At 53.8% G+C, this 20,368-nt stretch overlaps 2 protein-coding genes across 2 annotated transcripts; both read left to right on the plus strand.

Moving 5' to 3' along the window:
- The first annotated feature begins 3,336 nt into the window (after window positions 1-3,336).
- Window positions 3,337-7,829, plus strand: Krt15 (keratin 15). The gene is made up of 8 exons (XM_046442642.2): window positions 3,337-3,940; window positions 4,870-4,952; window positions 5,076-5,232; window positions 5,668-5,829; window positions 5,928-6,053; window positions 6,238-6,458; window positions 6,907-6,932; window positions 7,442-7,829. Exons 1-8 carry the CDS (start codon window positions 3,413-3,415, stop codon window positions 7,534-7,536), a joined length of 1,398 nt encoding a protein of 465 aa, XP_046298598.1. The 5' UTR covers window positions 3,337-3,412; the 3' UTR covers window positions 7,537-7,829.
- Window positions 7,830-15,489: 7,660 nt separating this feature from the next.
- On the plus strand, window positions 15,490-18,287 carry Krt13 (keratin 13). Its single transcript, XM_046442644.1, has 6 exons — window positions 15,490-15,960; window positions 16,969-17,051; window positions 17,235-17,391; window positions 17,567-17,728; window positions 17,841-17,966; window positions 18,063-18,287. Exons 1-6 carry the CDS (start codon window positions 15,490-15,492, stop codon window positions 18,285-18,287), a joined length of 1,224 nt encoding a protein of 407 aa, XP_046298600.1.
- Window positions 18,288-20,368: the final 2,081 nt, after the last annotated feature.

Genomic DNA, 20,368 nt, shown 5'->3' on the forward strand with positions numbered 1-20,368 from the left:
GAGAGGCCCCCTAGTTTGACCATGTGCCCCAGAGTCCCGTTCTTCCTTGGCATTGTGCAGCCCCGGGGCAGCCCTTCTGCCCTCTCTGGGCTGTCCTCTCTGACCTCCAGGCCCCTCCAGCCCCTTCTCCCATTTAACGTCTCAGGAAGGTTTGGAGCAGGAGGCAGAGGCCTGGCCACATCCCCAGGCTGGGACTGTGCAGAGATTCTGGTCCCTGCCCATGAAAGCCTCCCTTGTTGTCCCAGCTGAAACCCTCACTCTGCCCAGGGGCCCCTGGAATGTGGCTTGGGGCGGGGTCTGGGCGCACACAGGTGCGGCCAGCTGGTGACTGGGTCCAGGTCTGGGTGTTGGAAATGAAGCCTTCCTTTGTGTTCTCGGGGTGAGGGGCAGGGCAGGAAAACTCTTCTGTCTCAGTCTGGGAGCTGCACCTGGGGAGACCTGGGTCAGGAGACAGAGGGCGCTGGGGTCTTTCCGCTCACTGCTGTTCATCATGACTGCTCCAGCACTTAAAGCATTTCCTGTCAATCATCTTGGTCTAGCTCTGCAGGGCCGGCTGGGCTGGAGTTATTTCCATTTTCCTGATTGGTAGACTGAGGCTCAGGGTAAGGCATCTTATCCAACACCACATGCCTGGAAATTGGGAAAGGAGAAACTCAAAGGTGAGTCTTTAGCCCCCAGGTCGTGTGTTCTATCCCTGGCACAACCCTGGGGAACAGGAGTTGTGTGAGTAGGATCTAACATTTATGGGAACCTCCTTCCTATGTGCTCTTAAATGTTCACTAGGGCCCTGTGGCTGGGGTCAGTGTTAATAGCTTCATTTAAAATCAGGAACCAGTCCCAGAAGCTGAGTCATGCCCAGAGGTGGAAGCCAGCCAGGGTCTTTCCACTGAGCTGCATGGCCCCATTTCAAGGAGGGACTGTCCAGCTTCAGGGACGCCTGTCTGGCTACAGTGGGCAAAGGACAGAAACTGGCACACAGCAGCCTGGGTCAGAGCCAGGGAGCAATCCTGGCAAGGCTATCCTGCCTGGCGCTAATGAGGAGGCCCTAGGGGCCCTGCCCAGACCTTGATTGCAGTCGCTGTTTGGACTGAAATTAAGGATTTGCAACCAGGACAGCAAGGAGCCAGCTGCCTCCCCTGGCCTGGGCTGGAGAAAGAAGGGAAAGCCTTATGAGGGGCTGCTGGAGAAGAATCGGGGTGCAGAAGGGGAGCTGGCTGGGGTGCAGACTCCCTTACCCTGGGGCAACGGCCGAGTAATTGTTCTGGGTTAATTGCAGGGGCCGCCATGTCTGCAGAAGCTTTAATGAGCTCTGGCTGATCTGGCCTTGATTATTTTTCTTTCGGAGGAAAAGGCAATATCCTCCCACCCATGAGACAATACTACCCTGTCTGGGCCAGAACTTGGCGGCCTGGGTTCCTGTGTGAAGCTGGGTCAGGAGGAGTCCACCCCATCCTCCCAGACCCGCAGTGGTCCCTTCAACCCAGCTCAGATGCAGGAATCGGAGTCTGAGGGAGGGTGTTCTTTTCCTGTGCCCTGCTTCAGGAGGGGTCCGAGGACCTATTTGGGTTCCGGTGGAGACCCTTGCTAGCTGTGCCATCTTGCACAAATTGCTTCACCTCTCAGAGGGCCAATTTTTATCCCTTTTAAACTTGGGCAGGGGTCATCCTCTGTGTGTGGGGATGGATTAAAGGGGACAGTGGATACAAAAGTGCTTTTTAAATCATGAAGTATATGGTAGCAGTGGATTACGTTATTACAGCAGAACTAAGATCCACTTTTGTTGCTCAGTTGGAACTGGCGCAGGTGGGTGATGCTGCTAAGCTTGGAGCATGATAGGCTCACGAGGTAAGATTTGATGCCACGGTCAAAGGCCCTCCTGGTGAGGGTATGGGGGAGTCCCAGGTGCTGGATGTGCAGTCACCACTCTTACTCAAATGATGAGAGCCAGGGGAGGCAGGCTGGGGCTCTTGGGTCTTAGTGCTTCCCTGGAAGTGTTAGCTGCCAGTGCCCAGTGCCATAAAAAGAACATGTCTAGAGTTTCATATTCATCATTGATAGGTGCAGGATTTGAATCTAGACCTCAGGACCTCAGAGCCCTGTCTGTTCTTGGGTGCGGCCACCCCAGTCCAGAAATCTTCCTCCCTGTTCTTCAGCTTAGTCTAGCTCATCTCTACATTCTGTAGGCCAAGGGGGGGGGCAGGTCATACATCTAAGTGATGCTATCCACAGGTGCCAGTGTCCTTGGAAAGTGGTGACCTGGAGCTGGCGGGCTGAGGAAATGTGTCTCCTGATTGCTCGACTGACCTTCTGTGTAAAGTGAAGCCTTGATCTTCGAGGTCTCTGGTGCCTTCCACCTGCTCGCCAGGCCTCCCCACCCTTCCTTCTCCACAATGCTCAGGCGTGCAGAGTTTTCTGGCTTCATCTCTCTTGAGCCTGCAGCAATTGACAGGACAAATGGGGGTTAATCTGGCCCTGTTAAGCAGCGACATGCCTCTCCCTGGAGAAGGCAGGGGCTTCTTGGAACTTGCCCCAGCCTTATCTGCAGAGGTTTGCCCAAACGCGTCCCGTCTGGGAGCAAGCAAAGGTTCAGTGACATGTGAATTTGGCAGGTGGCTGGATTATCAATCAGCCCCTTGTCAGCTCTGAGCCTGCTGGGCCTTTGTGAGCTAGCCAGGGACATGGGGCTGGAGGCTGGGGGTTCTGGAGAAGCAGGCGTGGGCATCTAGGGGAGCAGAGGTGGGAAGAAAAAAAGTCCGTTTGCAGCACCAGGGACAGATGCTCACCCACCTCAGCCAGAACTTAACTCATGTCTCCCTCTCCTGTCTTTAGTCTGTCCCCTGAGTCCTATATTCCTATCCTCAGGGGCCTGGGCTCCCTGTGTCCTGCAGGCTCATGCACATAGTCTTTGAATGAGAGAACACGGAGTGGTGGCTTGGAGTGGGGTGCTGTCCACCCTGGGCCAGGGCAACAAAGTTTAGCTGAGGGCACAGCAGCTTCCCTGCTCTAACGGGATGGGCAGAGGCTGTGGGAGCTGAAACGTGCTGAGAGTTTGCTCTCTGCCGCTCTTTCTCCTGGGGTGGAGAGAGTGAACCTGTAATCCAAGTGTTAAAACTGTGGCCGCGGGGCAAAACACCATTACTTCTGAATCATCTCTTTTGTTGCATTAAAAAAAAAGAAAGAAAGAAAAACTGTACACGAGCCCTGTGGAGGTGCGCAGGCAGCTGTGTTTGTCAGGAAGGCAGAGGAGTTGGCTTCGCTCTGGGGGAGGAGACAGGCCCACAGTACCCTCCGAGGGGTATATAAGGAGCCCAGGCTGGGGGCCACGGGCACTGCGCTCCAGGTCCAGCCCAGCCCGCACCTCCTGCCTGTGCCTTTCTGCCTGCTGAGAGCTCACCAGCACTGCTGCCCAGCCATGGCCACCACGTTGCTGCAAACTTCTTCCTCCACCTTCGGGGGTGGCTCGACTCGAGGGGGCTCCCTCCGGGTTGGGGGAGGGGGCTTTGGTGGAGGGAGTCTCTATGGTGGAGGTGGAAGCCGTAGTATCTCGGCCTCTTCGGCCAGGTTTGTCTCCTCAGGGTCAGGAGGGGGATATGGGAGTGGCATGAGCTGTGGCTTTGGTGGAGGGGCTGGTAGTGGTTTTGGTGGGGGTTTTGGTGGTGGCTTTGGTGGGGGTTTTGGCGGTGGCTTTGGTGGGGGTTTCGGTGGTGGCTTTGGTGACTTTGGTGGTGGCGATGGTGGCCTCCTCTCTGGCAATGAGAAGATCACCATGCAGAACCTCAACGACCGCCTGGCCTCCTACCTGGACAAGGTGCGCGCCCTGGAGGAGGCCAACACCGACCTGGAGGTGAAGATCCGAGACTGGTACCAGAAGCAGAGCCCTGCCAGTCCGGAACGTGACTACAGCCATTACTTCAAGACCATTGAAGAGATCCGGGACAAAGTAAGTCTTCAGATGTCAAAGAGAGGGGAGCAGGTGGCTGGTGGCCTGTGCACGTCTCTGACTCAGTGTAACTGCTGGCTGGGGAGATCCTCTCCTGCCCAGGCAATGACTGTCTGCAGCGTAACCTTGGCATACTTGAGAAGCACCTGCTTTCCAGGTGCAGATGCTGGTACACATTGCTACACTTGGCAGTTTGCAGGGAGGGAAGGATCTTGGGAATCATGTTAGGGCAAATGGGACACAGGTGGGGGCGATTATAAAGAGCAACTCACCTTCCCTGTCCCAGACACCTTGCAGGGTTTGCATGAAAAGTGTTCTTCTACCTTCTTGGCAGAGATGGTGTTGTAGTATAACCTTATGATCTCTAAATGCCAGGACGTCCAGCCTCACGTTTTAAGGACCATCTTTAGTGCCAAAAGCACCTTCAGGACTTAGGAGAACTGGGAACTCATGATAGGCTCTGCCATCCCCTACCTTCTCTTTCACTCCCTGGGACCAATTTCCTCATCTGTAAAATGCTTTTCTTGGCCACTCTTCAGGTTCTCACTGGCCATAATACTTGGTCAACCTACAGCTCTGTCAAGGGGTGCAGGAGGCAGAGACCATGAGCTATGCCCCAGGAGGCTGCAGACAGATCCCTGAGAGGGCTGTTGAGGGAGCCGACCGCACCCCTCTCTAGCTTGAACCTGGCCAGCCAATTCTCATAGGGATTCCAGGCTATACTACTTCCTTGATCTTCCCTCCTTGGGGACAGGGAGGGGTCCCAGGGAGGGGGCAAAGGCACTGGAGATGAAGCCTGACTCTGTCTGTTCCCTGGGTTCTACAGGTTTCCACTGGTGGTGTTGGAGGGGAGGGTGTTGGTGAGGGGTCCTACCTTGCATGCAAGGTGGGACATCAGCAGCCCTGAGAAACAACTTGGCCCCCTGCAGATCCTGGCCGCCACCATCGACAACTCCCGGGTCATCCTGGAGATTGACAATGCCAGGCTGGCTGCAGACGACTTCAGACTCAAGTGCGTTCCCATCACCCTCTCCCCTCCCTGCATTGCTCTCCTGGGCTGGGCCTTCCTCTTCCCCTGCCTCAGCAGCCCAGGCCCCTCACGTTCCCTGACTTTGGGCTCCCTTTCTCTTCCCAGGTATGAGAATGAGCTGGCCCTGCGCCAGAGCGTGGAGGCCGACATCAACGGCCTGCGTAAGGTGCTGGACGAGCTGACCCTGGCCAGGACTGACCTGGAGATGCAGATTGAAAGCCTGAACGAGGAGCTGGCCTACCTGAAGAAGAACCATGAGGAGGTGAGAGCGGTGGCCGGAGGCTCTGGCTGGTGGGAGGCAGAGCAGGGCTGCTGCGCCTCCCCAGAGCTGGCTGAGGGTTTAGTGGTTCAGAAATGCACCCTTCCCCCAAAAAAAATGTTTCCAGGGACAGAAAAAGTCACTGTTCTCTGGTGTTCTGGCCAGCCACGAACTGCTGTCTTGGTTTGTTTCAGGAACTCAAATAAAGATCCTAGTCTCTCCAGTCCTCCCTCGGTAGGACCTAGAGAAGGAAAGAGGTCCTCAGAGCTCAGGGGTCCATGGCATCAAACCTTTTTTTGTTGCAATGGGAAACAGAGGGGGTGGCATGTCATGGTCACATCTTGAATTAGGGACAGAGCCCAGATTGCCCCATCAGGACCCCAGACTCTTGACTCTCTCTTCTGCCCTTTGTCTCTACTGGGCTTCCCCCACCCACAGGAGATGAAGGAGTTCAGCAGCCAGCTGGCCGGGCAGGTCAACGTGGAGATGGACGCAGCACCCGGTGTGGACCTGACGCGCATGCTGTCTGAGATGAGGGAGCAGTACGAGGCCATGGCGGAGAAGAACCGCCGGGATGCTGAGGCCTGGTTCTTCAGCAAGGTGGGCCTGGCCTCCCTGCCCTGCCCCTTCCTAGCTTCCCAGTCCCCAGGTCTCCGAGGAGGCCCCTGGGGCTGACATTTCTTGTGTTTGACCCATAGACCGAGGAGCTGAACAAGGAGGTGGCCTCCAACACTGAAATGATCCAGACCAGCAAGACGGAGATCACGGAGTTGAGGCGCACCATGCAGGGGCTGGAGATCGAGCTGCAGTCCCAGCTCAGCATGGTAGGGCCACCCGCATCTCATCTCACCCTGAGCCCTCAGTGTCAGATCCTCCCATCCTCCATGGCTGGTGAAGCCCTGAAGTCCTCAAGCCCCCTTGGAGGTGGCTGCCTGCATTCCCTTCCATTCCTCTGCCCCCACGCCCTTGGTGGGTTCCAATGTGTCTATGGATCTGTTGCTCCATCAGAAAGCCGGGCTGGAGAACTCATTGGCGGAGATCGAGTGCCGCTATGCCACACAGCTACAGCAGATCCAGGGGCTCATCAGTGGCCTGGAGGCCCAGCTAAGTGAGCTCCGGTGTGAGATGGAGGCTCAGAGCCAGGAGTACAACATGTTGCTGGACATCAAGACTCGGCTGGAGCAGGAGATCGCTACCTACCGCAGCTTGCTTGAGGGCCAGGATGCTAAGTAGGGGTTTGGGCATGGAGGGAGGAGGGCTGTGATGCAGGGTCATCCTAAGAGGACAACAGGGTATCCCAAGGCAGCTGTATGATACAGTGAAAAAAGAACTGAACTAGGAGAAAAAGGTCTGGACTCTGCTCTGGTCTCTGGCTGTGACCTTGGGCATGTCATGCTACCTATCTGGACCTGCGCTTCTCCTGTAAATGATGGAGGTGGTGCTAGCGGTCTCTAAGATTTAATGCTTGTTCCATTCTCTGTGTGAAGTAGATGGGTTAATACTATAGATCAGAGGGTTCTAGCTTGTGGGTGGCAGGTCTAAAGGATGTAAGGATGTCTCAGGCTCTAGAGAAGGTGGGAGGGGGCTGGAGAGGACCACTTAGCCGTCCCCAGCAGCTTCTCTTGGGGAGAGCAGGAGTTTTACACTCTGCTTACATCTGCTTCCCCTCTCCTTCAGGATGGCGGGCGTTGGCATCAGGGAAGGTAGGTGCAGGGTGGGGACTGGAGCTATTGAAGCCACTGTTGCCCTTGGAATGGGGAGGACAGAAAAAGGGACCAAACACCCAGTGGGGCAGGGAACTCCCATCCCAGGATGCACACCTTTCCCAGTGGGACCCTTGACTGGTCCCAGGTAGGGTGGAGGTTGGGGATTTACTGAGACCACTCCAGGCTGAGCAGGCTTTATCCAGGGCTGCTCTCCCCCCCAGACCCAGCCTTTCTGCATGGATGGTGAGATGCCCACGATTTCTCCTGTTCACTGGCAGCTTAAAAATCCTGCATTATTGCTCAGAGCTGGCATACCTGCCATTGCCGTTGCTCATGTCTTTGATGAATAATTCAATGCCAGACCTCCTGGCAGCTCGGACAGGATTGGCCAGTGGCCATTTGCAGGGGTGCTGTCCAGTTTTCCCACAGCTTAGCCTGGGTCCTGGCCACCTTGGGAGAGAGAGGGCAGGTTCCTTCATGCTAAAACTTGCTCCTTCTTTCTACAGCCTCCCTGGGAGGTGGTGGCAGCAGCAGTTTCCACATCAAGGTAGAGGAGTCAGTGGATGGAAAGGTGGTTTCCTCCAGAAAGAGAGAAGTCTAAGCACCCAGCAGGAGAGCAACGTTCCTTGCTACCAAGCTCCCCTTCCCAGGCTGAGTTGGGGACTGGAATGCGAGAGGGGGCTGGAAATCAAACTCCGGTCCCTACCTTCAGAAAGCAACTGGCTGATGTATGTCCCTTCATTTCCTAGTTTGGGGCTTTGCATGTTCTCTCCCCTGTCTAATGCTCTGCACCTCCTTCCTGGCAAGGAGTGCAAGAAACAACTGTTTGGGGTAACAAGCTCATTGTATCGAGTTTATTCCTGCAATAAAGAACTACTTTTCCATTTGCAAGTATTTCTTGGTAGTGTGTCCAGTTTTTCTTGGTGGGGGTCTGGGTTGGCCTCTGGCCTCCAGGGAGGTCCAGGGTCCCCATATGCTGATATCTCTATCCTGTTGACCTCTTCCTTGCCCGCGCATATGTAATTCGTTCTTTGAGGAACCCAGGGTTCTAGAGGCTAGAACCACAGTGCAGCTCAGGAGACTTGCTCTTCCATGGGGCACCGGGGAAATGTGGGTGTCGGGTTCCCTCAGAGCAGTTTGGTGCATCTAGTACAGAACTTGACATGTCTAGTAATTATTTGCCAAGCGACGGGTTGAGCGTATTGTTCTGCATTGTGTGGCTGGTACTGTGCTATGCACGCTCGCCCACGTGTCCCACAGAGTACTCACCACTGGAGTAGAGGACCCTGAATTTGGAGAGATGAAGGATTTGCCCAGTGGCTTCATGGAAGGACGGTCAATGACAGGGCTGGACTGAGCCTCACGTCTTTATGACTCTAGGACCAGTGCTTGCTCTGGGACCCTGGGCCATGGCCCTTCACCGTCTCTTGCAGTATCTTCTCCTGGCTTCTGCTTTTCCGTATGTGCTTCTCAGACTTCCCGTCTTTTCTAGCCAGGCACACTTGACCTCTAGGTTGGCTCTTTCTGTCTGCCACCCTGTAACAAGCTGGCCCTTGTGTCCCTCCAAACCTACACCTCCTTCTGAAGGGCACTTAAAGTGCCCAGAGGGGAAGATGCCAGATCTCCCAAGCTTAAGCCTGAAACAACATCAAATCCCACACTCTCTCTTGTCCCCAGACTCCTGAGGCCTGATAAAACAGCAGGGTCCACGCATGTCTGGTTCTTGCTTCTGGTCTGGGGCTGGTTTCTCTGAGCTCCAGGATTCATAGCCCTAAAGAGACAGCAGGAAGGTGGGGGGGAGCAGAGAAATCTGGGTGTCTCAGCTGGGCTGGGTCAGGCCCTGGGGCGAGGACTGGGGATGGGAAAGGAGAACCGGTTCCCTAGTCCTGCTGGAAGGAGCAGGTGGGAGGGGCCTCTTTGGAGAATCTGATTTTTTGGGGAAAGAACCCAGCCCTCCCAGAGGGTCACCATGCAATTTTCTGGGCAAAGGTGCTGCCCCAGAAAGTTTAGTAGAAGAGAGTCAAGGTGGTTCCAACTCTCTCTGGGACAGTTGGAAGGGGAATGTGCCTTCTGAGAGCGTGGAGGCTGGAGGGAGGCAAGAGTGTTCACAGTAAGCCAGGCCCTGGGCGGGCTTTTCACAATGGCATCTCATTAGTTCTCCTATGACCCTGGGAGGGGGATGTCAACCTTCAGCATAGTTTCAGAAGAGAGGAAACTGAGGCTTGGGGGAAGTTAAGCAACTTGAATGAGGGCCACAAATGAGAAATGGCAAAACTGGGTCTGGGACATGTCTCTGATTCCAGAACCTTTTCTTTCCCTTGATGTCATCAAGTGGCAGAAGCTGCAAGACCTTTCTTTAGAAGGTGTGCTGATCTGAAAGCCATTCTATTTTTTTTCCCTTTGGGTACAGGGATTAAACCCAGGGGTTCTTAACCACTCAGGTACATCCCAGCCCTTATTTTTATTTAGAAACAGAATCTCCCTGAATTGTTTAGGGCCTTGCTGAGGCTGGCTTTGAACTAGCGATCCTCCTGCCTTAGCCTCCGGAGCCACGAGGATTATAGGCGTGCGCCACTGCTCCTGGCCTGAAACCCATTCATAACCTCTGGAGCATCCTGTTCAAATGCTGCCCTCACATCTCATTTTTGCCTCCCATGATGTGGTTTAAGCTCATGCTGAAGCTCCAGACATCAGCTGCAATGTCCCTCATGTCCAGGGAAGAGTGAGGCTCTGTTCCAAGCCTTCTATGGTCCCAGGTGGTAGAAGCTGGGGACTTGGTAGCTGCTCTGCCTCATGAGCCTTTGGTCTCTTGGGCAGGTCTCAGCCCTCTGAGCGGCCAGCAAGCATATTCTCCCCCTTCAGTTTGCAAAAATAACAACCTCTGCAAAAGATGCAGCGAGGCTAGGGAGGACTCAGCCTGTGGGCCGTCAACGTGCCTTCTCTCAGAACCGGACCCTGAATTGGGGGTCTGAGGGGAAGCTGTTTTCATCTCCCTGGAGTGCCTGTTTCTGCTCTCCTGAGACCCCTCGAGGAATTATCAAAGAGGTCCTTGGAACCTGCCAAATCCTGTCCCCAGCCTGACCTGGAGTGAAATGCCTGTATCCAGGGATGGCCTACTCCCTGTGGAGCCCTTAAATAGTCTCTGAGAGGACATGGCACACCTTCTGCCTGCCCTGGGCTGAGGCCAGGCTTGGGTTCCAGCCAATCTGGAAAGCAGGCAGCAGGCGATGCCCCCTCCCTTCCCCACAGAGAGAGGGCAGCTTTGGGACTAGAGATTAGAGCCCTGGGTGTGTCTCTGCTCAGGCGGGGCTTCCCAGAACAGGCATGGGGCAGGCCTGCCACTGTCTCCCTGGGGACCTCAGCTGGACCCTGCCCCTCTTTGGACCTCAGTTTCCCCATCTGTAAATTGAAGAGTCTTGCCAGACAAGATGACCGTTAAGCTCTCTATGAGACCACTTGTGCCCTGGAACCTCAGGGAGTAACCTGGACTGTGAGGTGTGTCACCGCAGGCACTGTTCTTGCCGAGTCCTTGGAGCGGGTGCTGAATCCATGTGTGTTGAAATGAGACATGAACTCTCTTCTCCTTTGCATTTTCCAGCCAGATGGCAGGACATACTCTAGTAACTTAGGCATGTGCCCACCTGGTGGTCACCTGTGCAGGCAGCCGGCAGCAAGAGAGCTCGTCTCCTGAGATTTGGAGCTGGGGTGACCCCTTGGATGCCACTTCTGTTTGTCATTTCTTCTCACCTACACCCACTAGACAAACAGTCCCCCAAACAGCTTCCTGGACACTCATCAAGGGCTCCCCTATGCCGGGGTAGTATTTGGGGGTGCGTTTGACCAAGATCCTGTCCTCAGGGAACCTAACAGAGTGGGAGAAATAAAATAGGAATGTACTGTCATTTGTCTGGTGGCTGTGGGTGCCATAGTAGCTGTGGGGACCACAGAAGGAAGGAGGCAAAGCCTTCTGTCAGGGTGGAGGCTCAGAGAATTCTCTGGTCATCTAATAACAATGAGCTTGTGTTTCCTCATTGTAATAGGGAGGTGAGATGGAGCAACCCTCCACCTGCCCAGTGCCTCCTGAATCTCAGGTATTTGAGAGGCATCAAATACTAACTCATCTAATCCCCATTTTTCAGTTGTGGCTGTGGAGGCACTGAAAGGTTGAGTAACTTTCTCAAGGTCACATAGCAAATCAGTGTCCGATGAAGGATTGAAACTCAGGTTCACCTCATCTTTGCTGATCTTGCTCTTTTTTTTTTGGAAGCTCAGGTGACGTAAAAGGGATTTAAGAGTTGGGTACGGTAGACCTGCAAGGGCCTACGGCATTAAGGCTGGTCTGAAATGACTTCCAAGTAGCTCTGTGCCAAGCAGGTGTTTTTGAGGAGAGGGTGCTGCCCAGAAGGCCTGCCTGTGGAGGGGCTGCCTTTCAGTAGAGGCCTCTCCCTTGTGGGGAGCCTCAAGACCATTTGGGAAGTGGGTCAGGCATACTGGGTTCTAGACCTTTGAGTTCAGGGAGAGAGGGAGGGAGGAGCCTGCCCCAAATGAGAGTCTCTGCATTATGAGCTGGGGGACAGGGTTCAGATGAACAACCTGGCAAGTATGGGCATATCTTTGAGAGCCAGAGACTTGGGAAGGCAAAGTACTGATGGCAACTCAGATACCAGTAAGGCCCACGTTGAGCTGGAGCTGGCGGCAGAGTTAAGGACCCATGTATTTGGGAAGCAGGACCACCCACTGGCCAGGCTTGGGGTGCTGTCGAGGCTGGAGAATGGAAAAGGCAGCAGAGGATGCCCTGGCTTGGGTGGGGATGGTGGGAGCACTGGCCTGAGCGTGGTTTACAGGCAGTAGTTACGATGCAGACCACAGAGTCAGAGGTTCGAATCTTGCTTTGACTCAAATGAGCTTTCAAGTTTGAGCCGTGTATTTAACGTCTCTGGGCTTCAGTTTCCTCATCTGCACGAAGGAGACGATAAATAGAGTTGCTTTGAAATTAGATCATGCACACACAGGGTTGATCATAGCGTTCCATGAATGTTGGCTTGTGCCCTTTCTATTATCTTTGAACATGTATGGAAGGTGAATGTAGCAAAATCAAACTGCTTTTCCTGCTCCTCTTACTTCGCCCTTAACACAGAACACTCCTGTGACCCAGCGTATGGGTTTTCCCCGCATCTAGCAATTTTCTGACAACAATGAGGTGTCCCTCAAGGCAGTTCAATTCTGACAGTAACCAGAGTTAGTGTGGACCCCACAGGTTGGGGGCTCCATCCCACAAAGACTACTCCTTGCTTCAGATGCTAATTGCAAGTAGTTGGTTCCCAGGTTGCTCATCGCTTCAGTCCAATTTGGGCTGCATGTCACAGGTCCCCAGGACCTCTTTCTTGGGTTTGATTATTTGGTAGGATAGCTCACAGAACCTAGGAAAACAGTGTGCTCACTCTTGCCAATTTATTATAAAGGTTGCTTTAAAGGAAGCCAGAGGAAAGGATACATAGGTGAGGTTTGGAAGGGTCTCAGGTGTAGGAACTTCTGTCCCCACAGTGTTGGGGCCTGCCACCCTCCTGCTTCTTGTTCATTAGGCTGGGAACTCTCTGAACCCTAGCTTAGGGATTTCATCATGAAGGCAGGATCAATTATTAACTTCATCTCTGGCACCCCTCCCTTCCTGAATGATGGAGGGCGGGTGGAGCTGAAAGTAATTCTAGTGAACAGCTGCCTCTCCAGGAGACCACTGGTATACACCTTGTGAGAACCAAGGGTTTAGGGGCTCTGTGTCAGAGATTAGGGCTGAAGACCAAATAGTAAAACAAATGATGCTCCAGCACCCCTATCACTCAGGGAATTATTAGGAGTGATAGGGGTGATATTAGGTTTAGGAGCTCTGTGCCAGAGACTCAGGATGAAGACCAACAGATATAACTATTTTGTTATATATCATAATATCACAGAAATACACAGGGGTTGATCAATCTGAGTTCATGGCCAGGCTCCCAAGACACCATTAGGAAGGGAGAGGTGGAGAGAGAGAGAGAGAGAGAGAGAGAGAGAGAGAGAGAGAGAGAGAGAGAGAGAGAGAGAAACAGATTTACATTTTGACTGACTTCATTGCAATCTTGGACAAGGGACTTGCCATCTCTGAACCCCAGATGTCTCATCTAAAAACAAGGGGCTAATAAAACCTGCTCCTATCACTGAGGGTAAAGGACAATGCGTTAAGCATGGGCATGAATGTAGTTTTCCCATGAAATGTCATTGGGGAGAGGACTGGATTTGGTGTCACTCTCCCAAAAGGCAGAGCACAGAGCTTAAGCATTGCTTCCATTAGGTGCGGGGTGGGGAGAGGGAGTCCCTGCTCGGGAGGGTGGGGCTGTGCCCTGACCCTGGAGTGGAGGCATGCCATGGCCACCCCCCGTGTTTGTTCTGCTGGGTTTTGGAGGATCTGTGGCATTGTAACCCAGAGAGGCGTTGGCCCTAACCTGTTTGTCCGCCCAGGGAGGATTGGGGTATTGTCACCCCAGGCCTGGCAGGTTCCATTAATCTCCTTCTTGTCAGTGTTGATCCTCTACTGAGAGAGCCAGGGTTCTTTCTCGGGGCTGAATCACACCTTTGCAGAGAGCTGAGCCATCAGCTTGAAGCAGGAGGGCTGGCAGGGTGAGGGGTCAGCCCGAATCCTGACTCAGCATGGTGCTGGAGCACCCCAGCCTACCCACCCTCTCTCCCTAGCACTGCCAGCTGCCCCCTGGGTGAACGCAGGCCTGCTCCCATATCCCAGAACACAAAAGGCAAGACCCAGATCTCTCTTTTCTGGTCTTGCTGAGCCAGAGAAGGGGGCTCCAGGGTAGCCTCATGCCTGAGCCACCACACCCCAGTCCTTGGTCTGGTTCTGAACAGACCCTTGTGGCTGTTCCTGGGAGGCCATCCACGGCGACCATGGCCCCTGGTCCCAGGCTTCTCTTTTTCAGCCCTGGAAACTTCTATTCTGGGCTCTGAGAAGCCACCCCAAGTCCTGTTCTTCTGGCCTGAACGGTGAAGCTCCTTTCTGGGATGTTACTAAGTGTCTCTGAGTGTTTAAGCCACATCCTGGGTCCCAGAAGAGACCCTGGCCCTAGGCCGTGGGTCACATCTTCCTATGTGGCCTCTTAGTCAAACACAAACTGAGAAAGATGTCATGTGAGAGGGCCCTGCTCTGGAATGAGAAGACCTTATTTCTGGATTTGGCTGTGCCTCCAAGGCAGTTACTATAATGGGAGAGTCAACCCAGGCTGGTCAACCCTGACTCTATTGACCTTTTTGGCCAAATAATTCTTTGCTGTGGGGATTTTCAGGTGCGTTGTAGGATATTTAGCAGCATCCCTGGCTTCTACCCCGACCACCCATTCTAAGTAGCATTCCCCTAGTGTGACAAACAAAATGCCCCTAGACATTGTCAAGTGTCCCCTGGGGAGCAGAATAGCCCCTGGCTGAGAACTTGTGAACTGATCTCTGGTAACAGAAGTGGGAAGAAGAGTGGTTACCTTAGGGGTGGGGTATGGGTAACAACTGGGAAAAGGTACAAGGAGATTTATGAAGGGCTGGAAAGTTCTGGGTGGTGCTTGCACAGGACATGCGTAGGCAAAAATGAATCAAGCTCGACGCTAATGATTTATATACTTTACCGTATGAAAAATATACCTAAAAATAAGTCTTAGTGTTAGGCAGAACAAGATTTGGGGGTCACTTCTGATCCTACCCTCAAAGCTTTATTTTTATTTATTTTTTTTTATAAAAGGGGGGAATATAGGACCCACCTCCTGCTTACTGAGTGTAAAGCACTCAGCTCCGTGCTTACGTGTGGTAAGGGCTCCAAGGACATCGGCTATTACAACGTGCGGGATCCCTTCCTCTTTCAGTGCCTCAGTTTCCTCATCTCTTTTTGATCCCTGAGGTCCTCAAAGGCCTCTTGTCACAGCCACTTTTTCTGATGGTCTTTGCGGCATTTCTTAGTCAACCTAAATACATTCGAGGCAGTCGATTCTATGAGACCAACAAAGTTTGCCATCAGAGTTGCTGGGAGCACGGGTATAGACAAAGTGCTAAGGAGGATTCAGAATATTTCATTCAGAAGTTTGAGCACTAGGAAGAAGGGAGGCTGAGGGCTGCAGTGACCTTCCACAGCACGGGGCCATCGGCAGCCACTCAATGCCCATTCTAACACTGGGTGGGGCTGACAGCCTGCAGAGTGAGCGTCTTACAGGACAGGTGAGGTAGAATTCGGTTGTCAAGGGGTAGTCTCAAGCAGAACACAGTTCCCGCTGAATCATCCCTTTTGTGTTAAGGATTAAAAAAAAAGCCACCCCAAAATGTGCAACCCACCCCGGAGAGCAGAGGCAACGGGTCCTGTGGGAATCGAAGTGCAGTTGGCACTAAGTCAGAGGGTGGGGAAGGGAGGAGAGAGGAGGACCCACCTCCACGTAGGGTGCATAAAAGGCACCCGCACCAGGGAAGAGCCATCGTCCTGGGCTCAGGCCACACCAAGCTCCTGTCTGCACCTGCTCTCAATCTTGCTCCCACCATGAGCTGTCGCCTGCAGAGCTCCTCCACTAGCTATGGCGGTGGTTTCGGAGGTGGCTCTTGCCAACTGGGAGGGGGCCGCAATATCTCCACCTGTTCTACTCGATTCGTCTCTGGGGGATCCGCTGGAAGCTATGGGGGCGGCATGAGCTGTGGCTTTGGTGGCGGAGCTGGTAGTGGCTTTGGAGGTGGTTATGGAAGTGGCTTTGGTGGAGGTTTTGGAGGTGGCTTTGGTGGTGGCTTTGGTGACTTCGGTGGTGGCGATGGCGGCCTCCTGTCTGGCAATGAGAAGATCACCATGCAGAACCTCAACGACCGCCTGGCCTCCTACCTGGAAAAGGTGCGGGCCCTGGAGGAGGCCAACGCTGACCTGGAGGTGAAGATCCGAGACTGGTACCAGAAGCAGAGCCCTGCCAGTCCGGAACGTGACTACAGCCACTACTACAAGACCATCGAGGAGCTCAGGGAGAAGGTGAGGCCTTGATGCCAAGGTTGCCTGGGACAGAGCAGACCCTTGGAGGTCAGGACACAGAGTCCCTCGGGGTCTGGGTGTGGATGGAATTCACACCCTCCTTGTAGAGGAAGATTCTAGTTCTTCACCATGGACAGTCTCTACTCCTGGTGGGCTTTCTCACGCCATGACTTCTTAAACGCATTTTCTCCCATGATTCACGTTTCTTGATGTTGTTACTCATGTCAACATTTTTTTTTTTTTTTATGGCTTCTCAAACAGTTATGTTGTTAGTGACTGGATCTCTGTAATCCTAACTCATTGAGTTCTCTGGAAATATGTCAGCTTTAAAAGCTACTCTGAATGACTAAAATCAACAAAGAAAAGGAGACATGTTCGTTCGTCGTTCTGGGAATAATTGTTTATTTTGGAGTGATCCTGTTTAAACTCCTGTTGTCAATTGGCAACCACAAAGTGGTGGGAAAGAGGCAGAGGCTTAGGAAGTGGTGGCGTGAGGCCTGTTCATCACTCTGTGACACCAGCTTGTCGGAACAAAAATCCACCAGCCTGGGCTGAGCCCCAACTATGTGGGGTGGGCTGGAAGTGCTTTGGCGTATAAAGAGCAAGAAATTCTGAGGGATGGGAATAGTTGCTTGATTGACCCTATCCTCAGCTGGGAATCCAGCTTCAGGGTCATTACTAGGCGATACATGGAGCACACCGAATCCCTTCTGACCTTAAGTAGGAGGCTCTCAAGACAGTGGCCGGGGAGGTGGCAGGTCTGAGACTGTCAGGACATGACTACCTGATGATGTGCTCAGGGGGACAGATCTCCCCCATCATGATCAGACAGGGAATACTACTATGACAGAAGGGAGCTGGCCTCACCCCTCCCTTTATAGAGGAGAAACTGAGGCCCAGAGAGAAGTGTCTTGTCTCAGCTCAAAGACAGCGAAGAGGCAGAGTACTGCCCTTGTTTTGCTCCCTAAGTGTGTGGACCCTCCAAAGGTGACCTTCTGTATTTTGCAGATCCTGGCAGCCACCATTGATAACAACAGGGTCGTCCTGGAGATTGACAATGCCAGGCTGGCTGCTGACGACTTCAGGCTCAAGTGAGTTGATTTCCCTCTCTCGTTCCCGGCTGTCTCTTATTTTAGACAAATGCTGAGCTGACTGAGGACCCTGGAACATCTGGGGGTGAAGGCCTTGGAGGGGGAGTAGAGTCCGGCCCAGGGAAAAGGGCGGGTCTAAGATCATTTATGTCTCGTTTTAAAAGAATTGTTTTAATATTTCAGGTATGAGAATGAGCTGGCCCTGCGCCAGAGCGTGGAGGCCGACATCAACGGCCTGCGCAGGGTGCTGGACGAGCTGACCCTGTCCAAGACTGACCTGGAGATGCAGATCGAGAGCCTGAACGAGGAGCTGGCCTACATGAAGAAGAACCACGAGGAGGTGAGGGGGGATGCCAAGCCTCCATCCCAGTGAGACAAAGGCAGCCCTCTGCTGCAGTACGACATAGCCCTTCACTGTGGCACCTGGAAGCACTTTCTAGAACATTCCATCAGCTCTCAGAGCAAGGAGGGGGAGGAAGAGGAGCTCCACACATCTTCCTTTCCCTTCATCACAGGAGATGAAGGAGTTCAGCAACCAGGTGGTAGGCAAGGTCAACGTGGAGATGGACGCCACCCCTGGCATTGATCTGACCCGTGTGCTGGCAGAGATGAGGGAACAGTATGAGGCCATGGCAGAGAAGAACCGTCGGGATGCCGAGGAATGGTTCCAGAGCAAGGTATTAGCCCTCCTACCCCCCAGGTCACCAGGCAGTGCCAGGTGGACATGGCCTCTTGGTCAGGAGCACGTAGGTGGGCTCCTGCATCCCTTTCTTCCTGCTTGACTTTCAGAGTGCAGAGCTGAACAAGGAGGTGTCCTCCAACGCCGCCATGATCCAGACCAGCAAGACAGAGATCACAGAACTCAGGCGTACACTGCAGGGTCTGGAGATCGAGCTGCAGTCTCAGCTGAGCATGGTACCTGTCCTGCCCCTGGCCAGCAACCACCACCTCCAATTCTCCCTTCAGTCTGGCTTTCCTCTCACAACACTTTTTTTTTTTTTGCTCCACCAGAAAGCTGGGCTAGAGAGCACCTTGGCCGAGACGGAGTGCCGCTACGCCCTGCAGCTGCAGCAGATCCAGGGCCTCATCAGCAGCATCGAGGCCCAGCTGAGTGATCTCCGCAGCGAGATGGAGTGCCAGAACCAGGAGTACAAGATGCTGCTGGACATCAAGACGCGGCTGGAGCAGGAGATCGCCACCTACCGCAGCCTGCTCGAGGGCCAGGACTCCAGGTAGGTCCCTCGGCAGCTGCTGTCTTGGGAAAGTTGCTGCAGGATCCCTGATGTCAGAGCAGTCGGGGCTTTAGAGACCGACTCTCTCTTGGCAGAGAGGGGATTGCTCCTGTCTGAGCTTAAGGAGCCTAGAGGGTACCAGGACTCCCCTCTTCTCTCCAATCAGACAAGGGGCCTTTCCTCCATTGGCTGCCAGTCAGTACTTTTGAACATTCTAATTCAGGCCTTCGATTGGACAGGCAGGACTAGGGACGTGGAGGGAACATCTGATACGGGAAAACTTTAGCTTGGATGAGCCCAGCCCAACAAAGCTATTTGGATAGTGATCTAAGTGCCATCAGACCATTAGCAGAGACCAAGCCATCCCTGCGGGCTCAGGGGGCAGGTGGAGGTGGGGGTGAGGGTGCTGAGTGAACCAGAGGGAGGCCAAAGCTTCTGGAAAACATTCTGAATCTTGGGGACAATAATATTTCCTTTGGAGAGCTCTCAGGCAGACAAATGGAGAGATAAGAGAGTCAGAGAAGCAGGTAGGCCTCGTGGACACCTGATCCTACTGCTCCCTGGGCTGGGGACACTGCTAGGACACAAGTGAACTCAGGGCTCCAAATGATGATCTGAGCCACTCCATCAGAGGGACAGGTAGGCACCTGACCTGGGTTATCCTCTGTTTATGGCGGTCTCTTTCTTCTCCCTTGCAGGATGACAGGCCCCCCTGCCTCTGGAGGTAAGGAGACAGCATCGTGGGGAGCTGGGATAAGGCTCCTGATTATTGGGGACCAAGGGGAGGCAGTGCTCACTCATGAGTTCAGGGAGGGGGTGGAGCTGGAGAGGAAGTGGTCGGTTACTCACCTAATTTATTTTCCCAAATAGATGACTTGTCCCATAGAGCTACTGGGCTGTCTGGGAAAAAAATCACCACTGGGGGCAATTATCAAAGTCCTTATCAAACACCTCCTGCCTAGGAGTTTGTGAACCTTCTTGGTGACCCTGGTCTGTGGGTCATCTCCATACTAAGCCTCTCCTGTTTCCTTTGTCTTTCAGTAAATGGCAGCACTACCAGTCCTACCCCAGCCTCCAGTCGCCGTGTCTTTTCAGACTCCAATACTGCCCGGAGGTCTTAATTCTGCCCGGCACCCCCTCCCTCTGCCTGCAGCAACCACTGGAGGAGAAACCTGATGGGTCCCCACAGGAGAGCGGGGGACTGCAGGATTGGAGGCCAGTCCCTCCTCCCAGGACCCCCGCTGCCCGACACCGGACACTCCCTGAGGGTGGACACTCCCTGCTCTTCTCTCCCTGTTGGCTTCCTCCCCACCCCCAGCCCCCACCCTGTACTGCCTGTTCTTTCCTTTCTCAACTTCTCTACTAAAAAGAAGAGATGAGTCAATAAAGTTTCCTGGCTTTTTGCAAATGCACTTTTGATTCTGATCTGGTTTTTTGAAGGTAATCCCTGCGAGGGCCCTGATCTGGGGCCACAGGGGAATTGGGTAGGGTTGGGCTGAGCAGCTAACCCAGACCCTGTCAGGGGCAGGAGCCTCCCATCTGAGAAGGACATGAGGCATGTGGGCCCCTGAGCTCACAGGTGCAATGATGGCAAACACGGAAGGTAGCTCCCAGAGAGTGGTGTCCAGCAAACGTGGACAAATGGAACGCACCCAGGTGGGCAGGAGCCCCCAAACCTGTGGATAGCCTGCTGTGGAGGCAGCAAACGTGTTCGGGTAGAGTTGGGGGATGGGGAAATGTTGGGGGAAGGTAGAGAAGGCTCTGGGTATGTCCCAAGGGGCCCAGTCATGCGGTGGTTTGGGGAGGAGGAGGCCTGGGATAGGGATCCCAGCCTGCTGCCTCCCTGCTTCCTGCACAGAACCTCCTTTCAGGCAAATGGCTTTATTTTGGCTGGAGGCACCTAGGCCTGCTGTCCGCTCCGAGGTCCTGCAACTCCAGACCACTCAGGGAACCAGCTCAGGACCCACCACTCACGGAGGGGCTCAGCCTGCGCTGACCTCCCCTGCCACTCTCTGTGCTCTGCTCTGTCCTGCCCCTCTGGGTGTCTGACTCAGAGTCACAGCCTCCCCTGGCTGTGCTGGCTCC

Source organism: Marmota monax, unplaced genomic scaffold, assembly GCF_021218885.2.
Source record: "Marmota monax isolate L192 unplaced genomic scaffold, Marmota_monax_Labrador192_F-V1.1 WCK01_AAM20220418_F8-fsc00205, whole genome shotgun sequence".
In the NCBI taxonomy this organism is placed as follows: Eukaryota; Metazoa; Chordata; class Mammalia; order Rodentia; family Sciuridae; genus Marmota; species Marmota monax.

Coding starts and splice junctions, on each gene's coding strand:
- Krt15 (XM_046442642.2), top strand. CDS start 3,413: ATGGCCACCACGTTGCTGCAAACTTCTTCCTCCACCTTCGGGGGTGGC. Junction 5,830..5,927: donor AGGCCTGGTTCTTCAGCAAG/GTGGGCCTGGCC, acceptor TTTGACCCATAG/ACCGAGGAGCTGAACAAGGA. Junction 6,054..6,237: donor TGCAGTCCCAGCTCAGCATG/GTAGGGCCACCC, acceptor TTGCTCCATCAG/AAAGCCGGGCTGGAGAACTC.
- Krt13 (XM_046442644.1), top strand. CDS start 15,490: ATGAGCTGTCGCCTGCAGAGCTCCTCCACTAGCTATGGCGGTGGTTTC. Junction 17,392..17,566: donor TGAAGAAGAACCACGAGGAG/GTGAGGGGGGAT, acceptor CCTTCATCACAG/GAGATGAAGGAGTTCAGCAA. Junction 17,967..18,062: donor TGCAGTCTCAGCTGAGCATG/GTACCTGTCCTG, acceptor TTGCTCCACCAG/AAAGCTGGGCTAGAGAGCAC.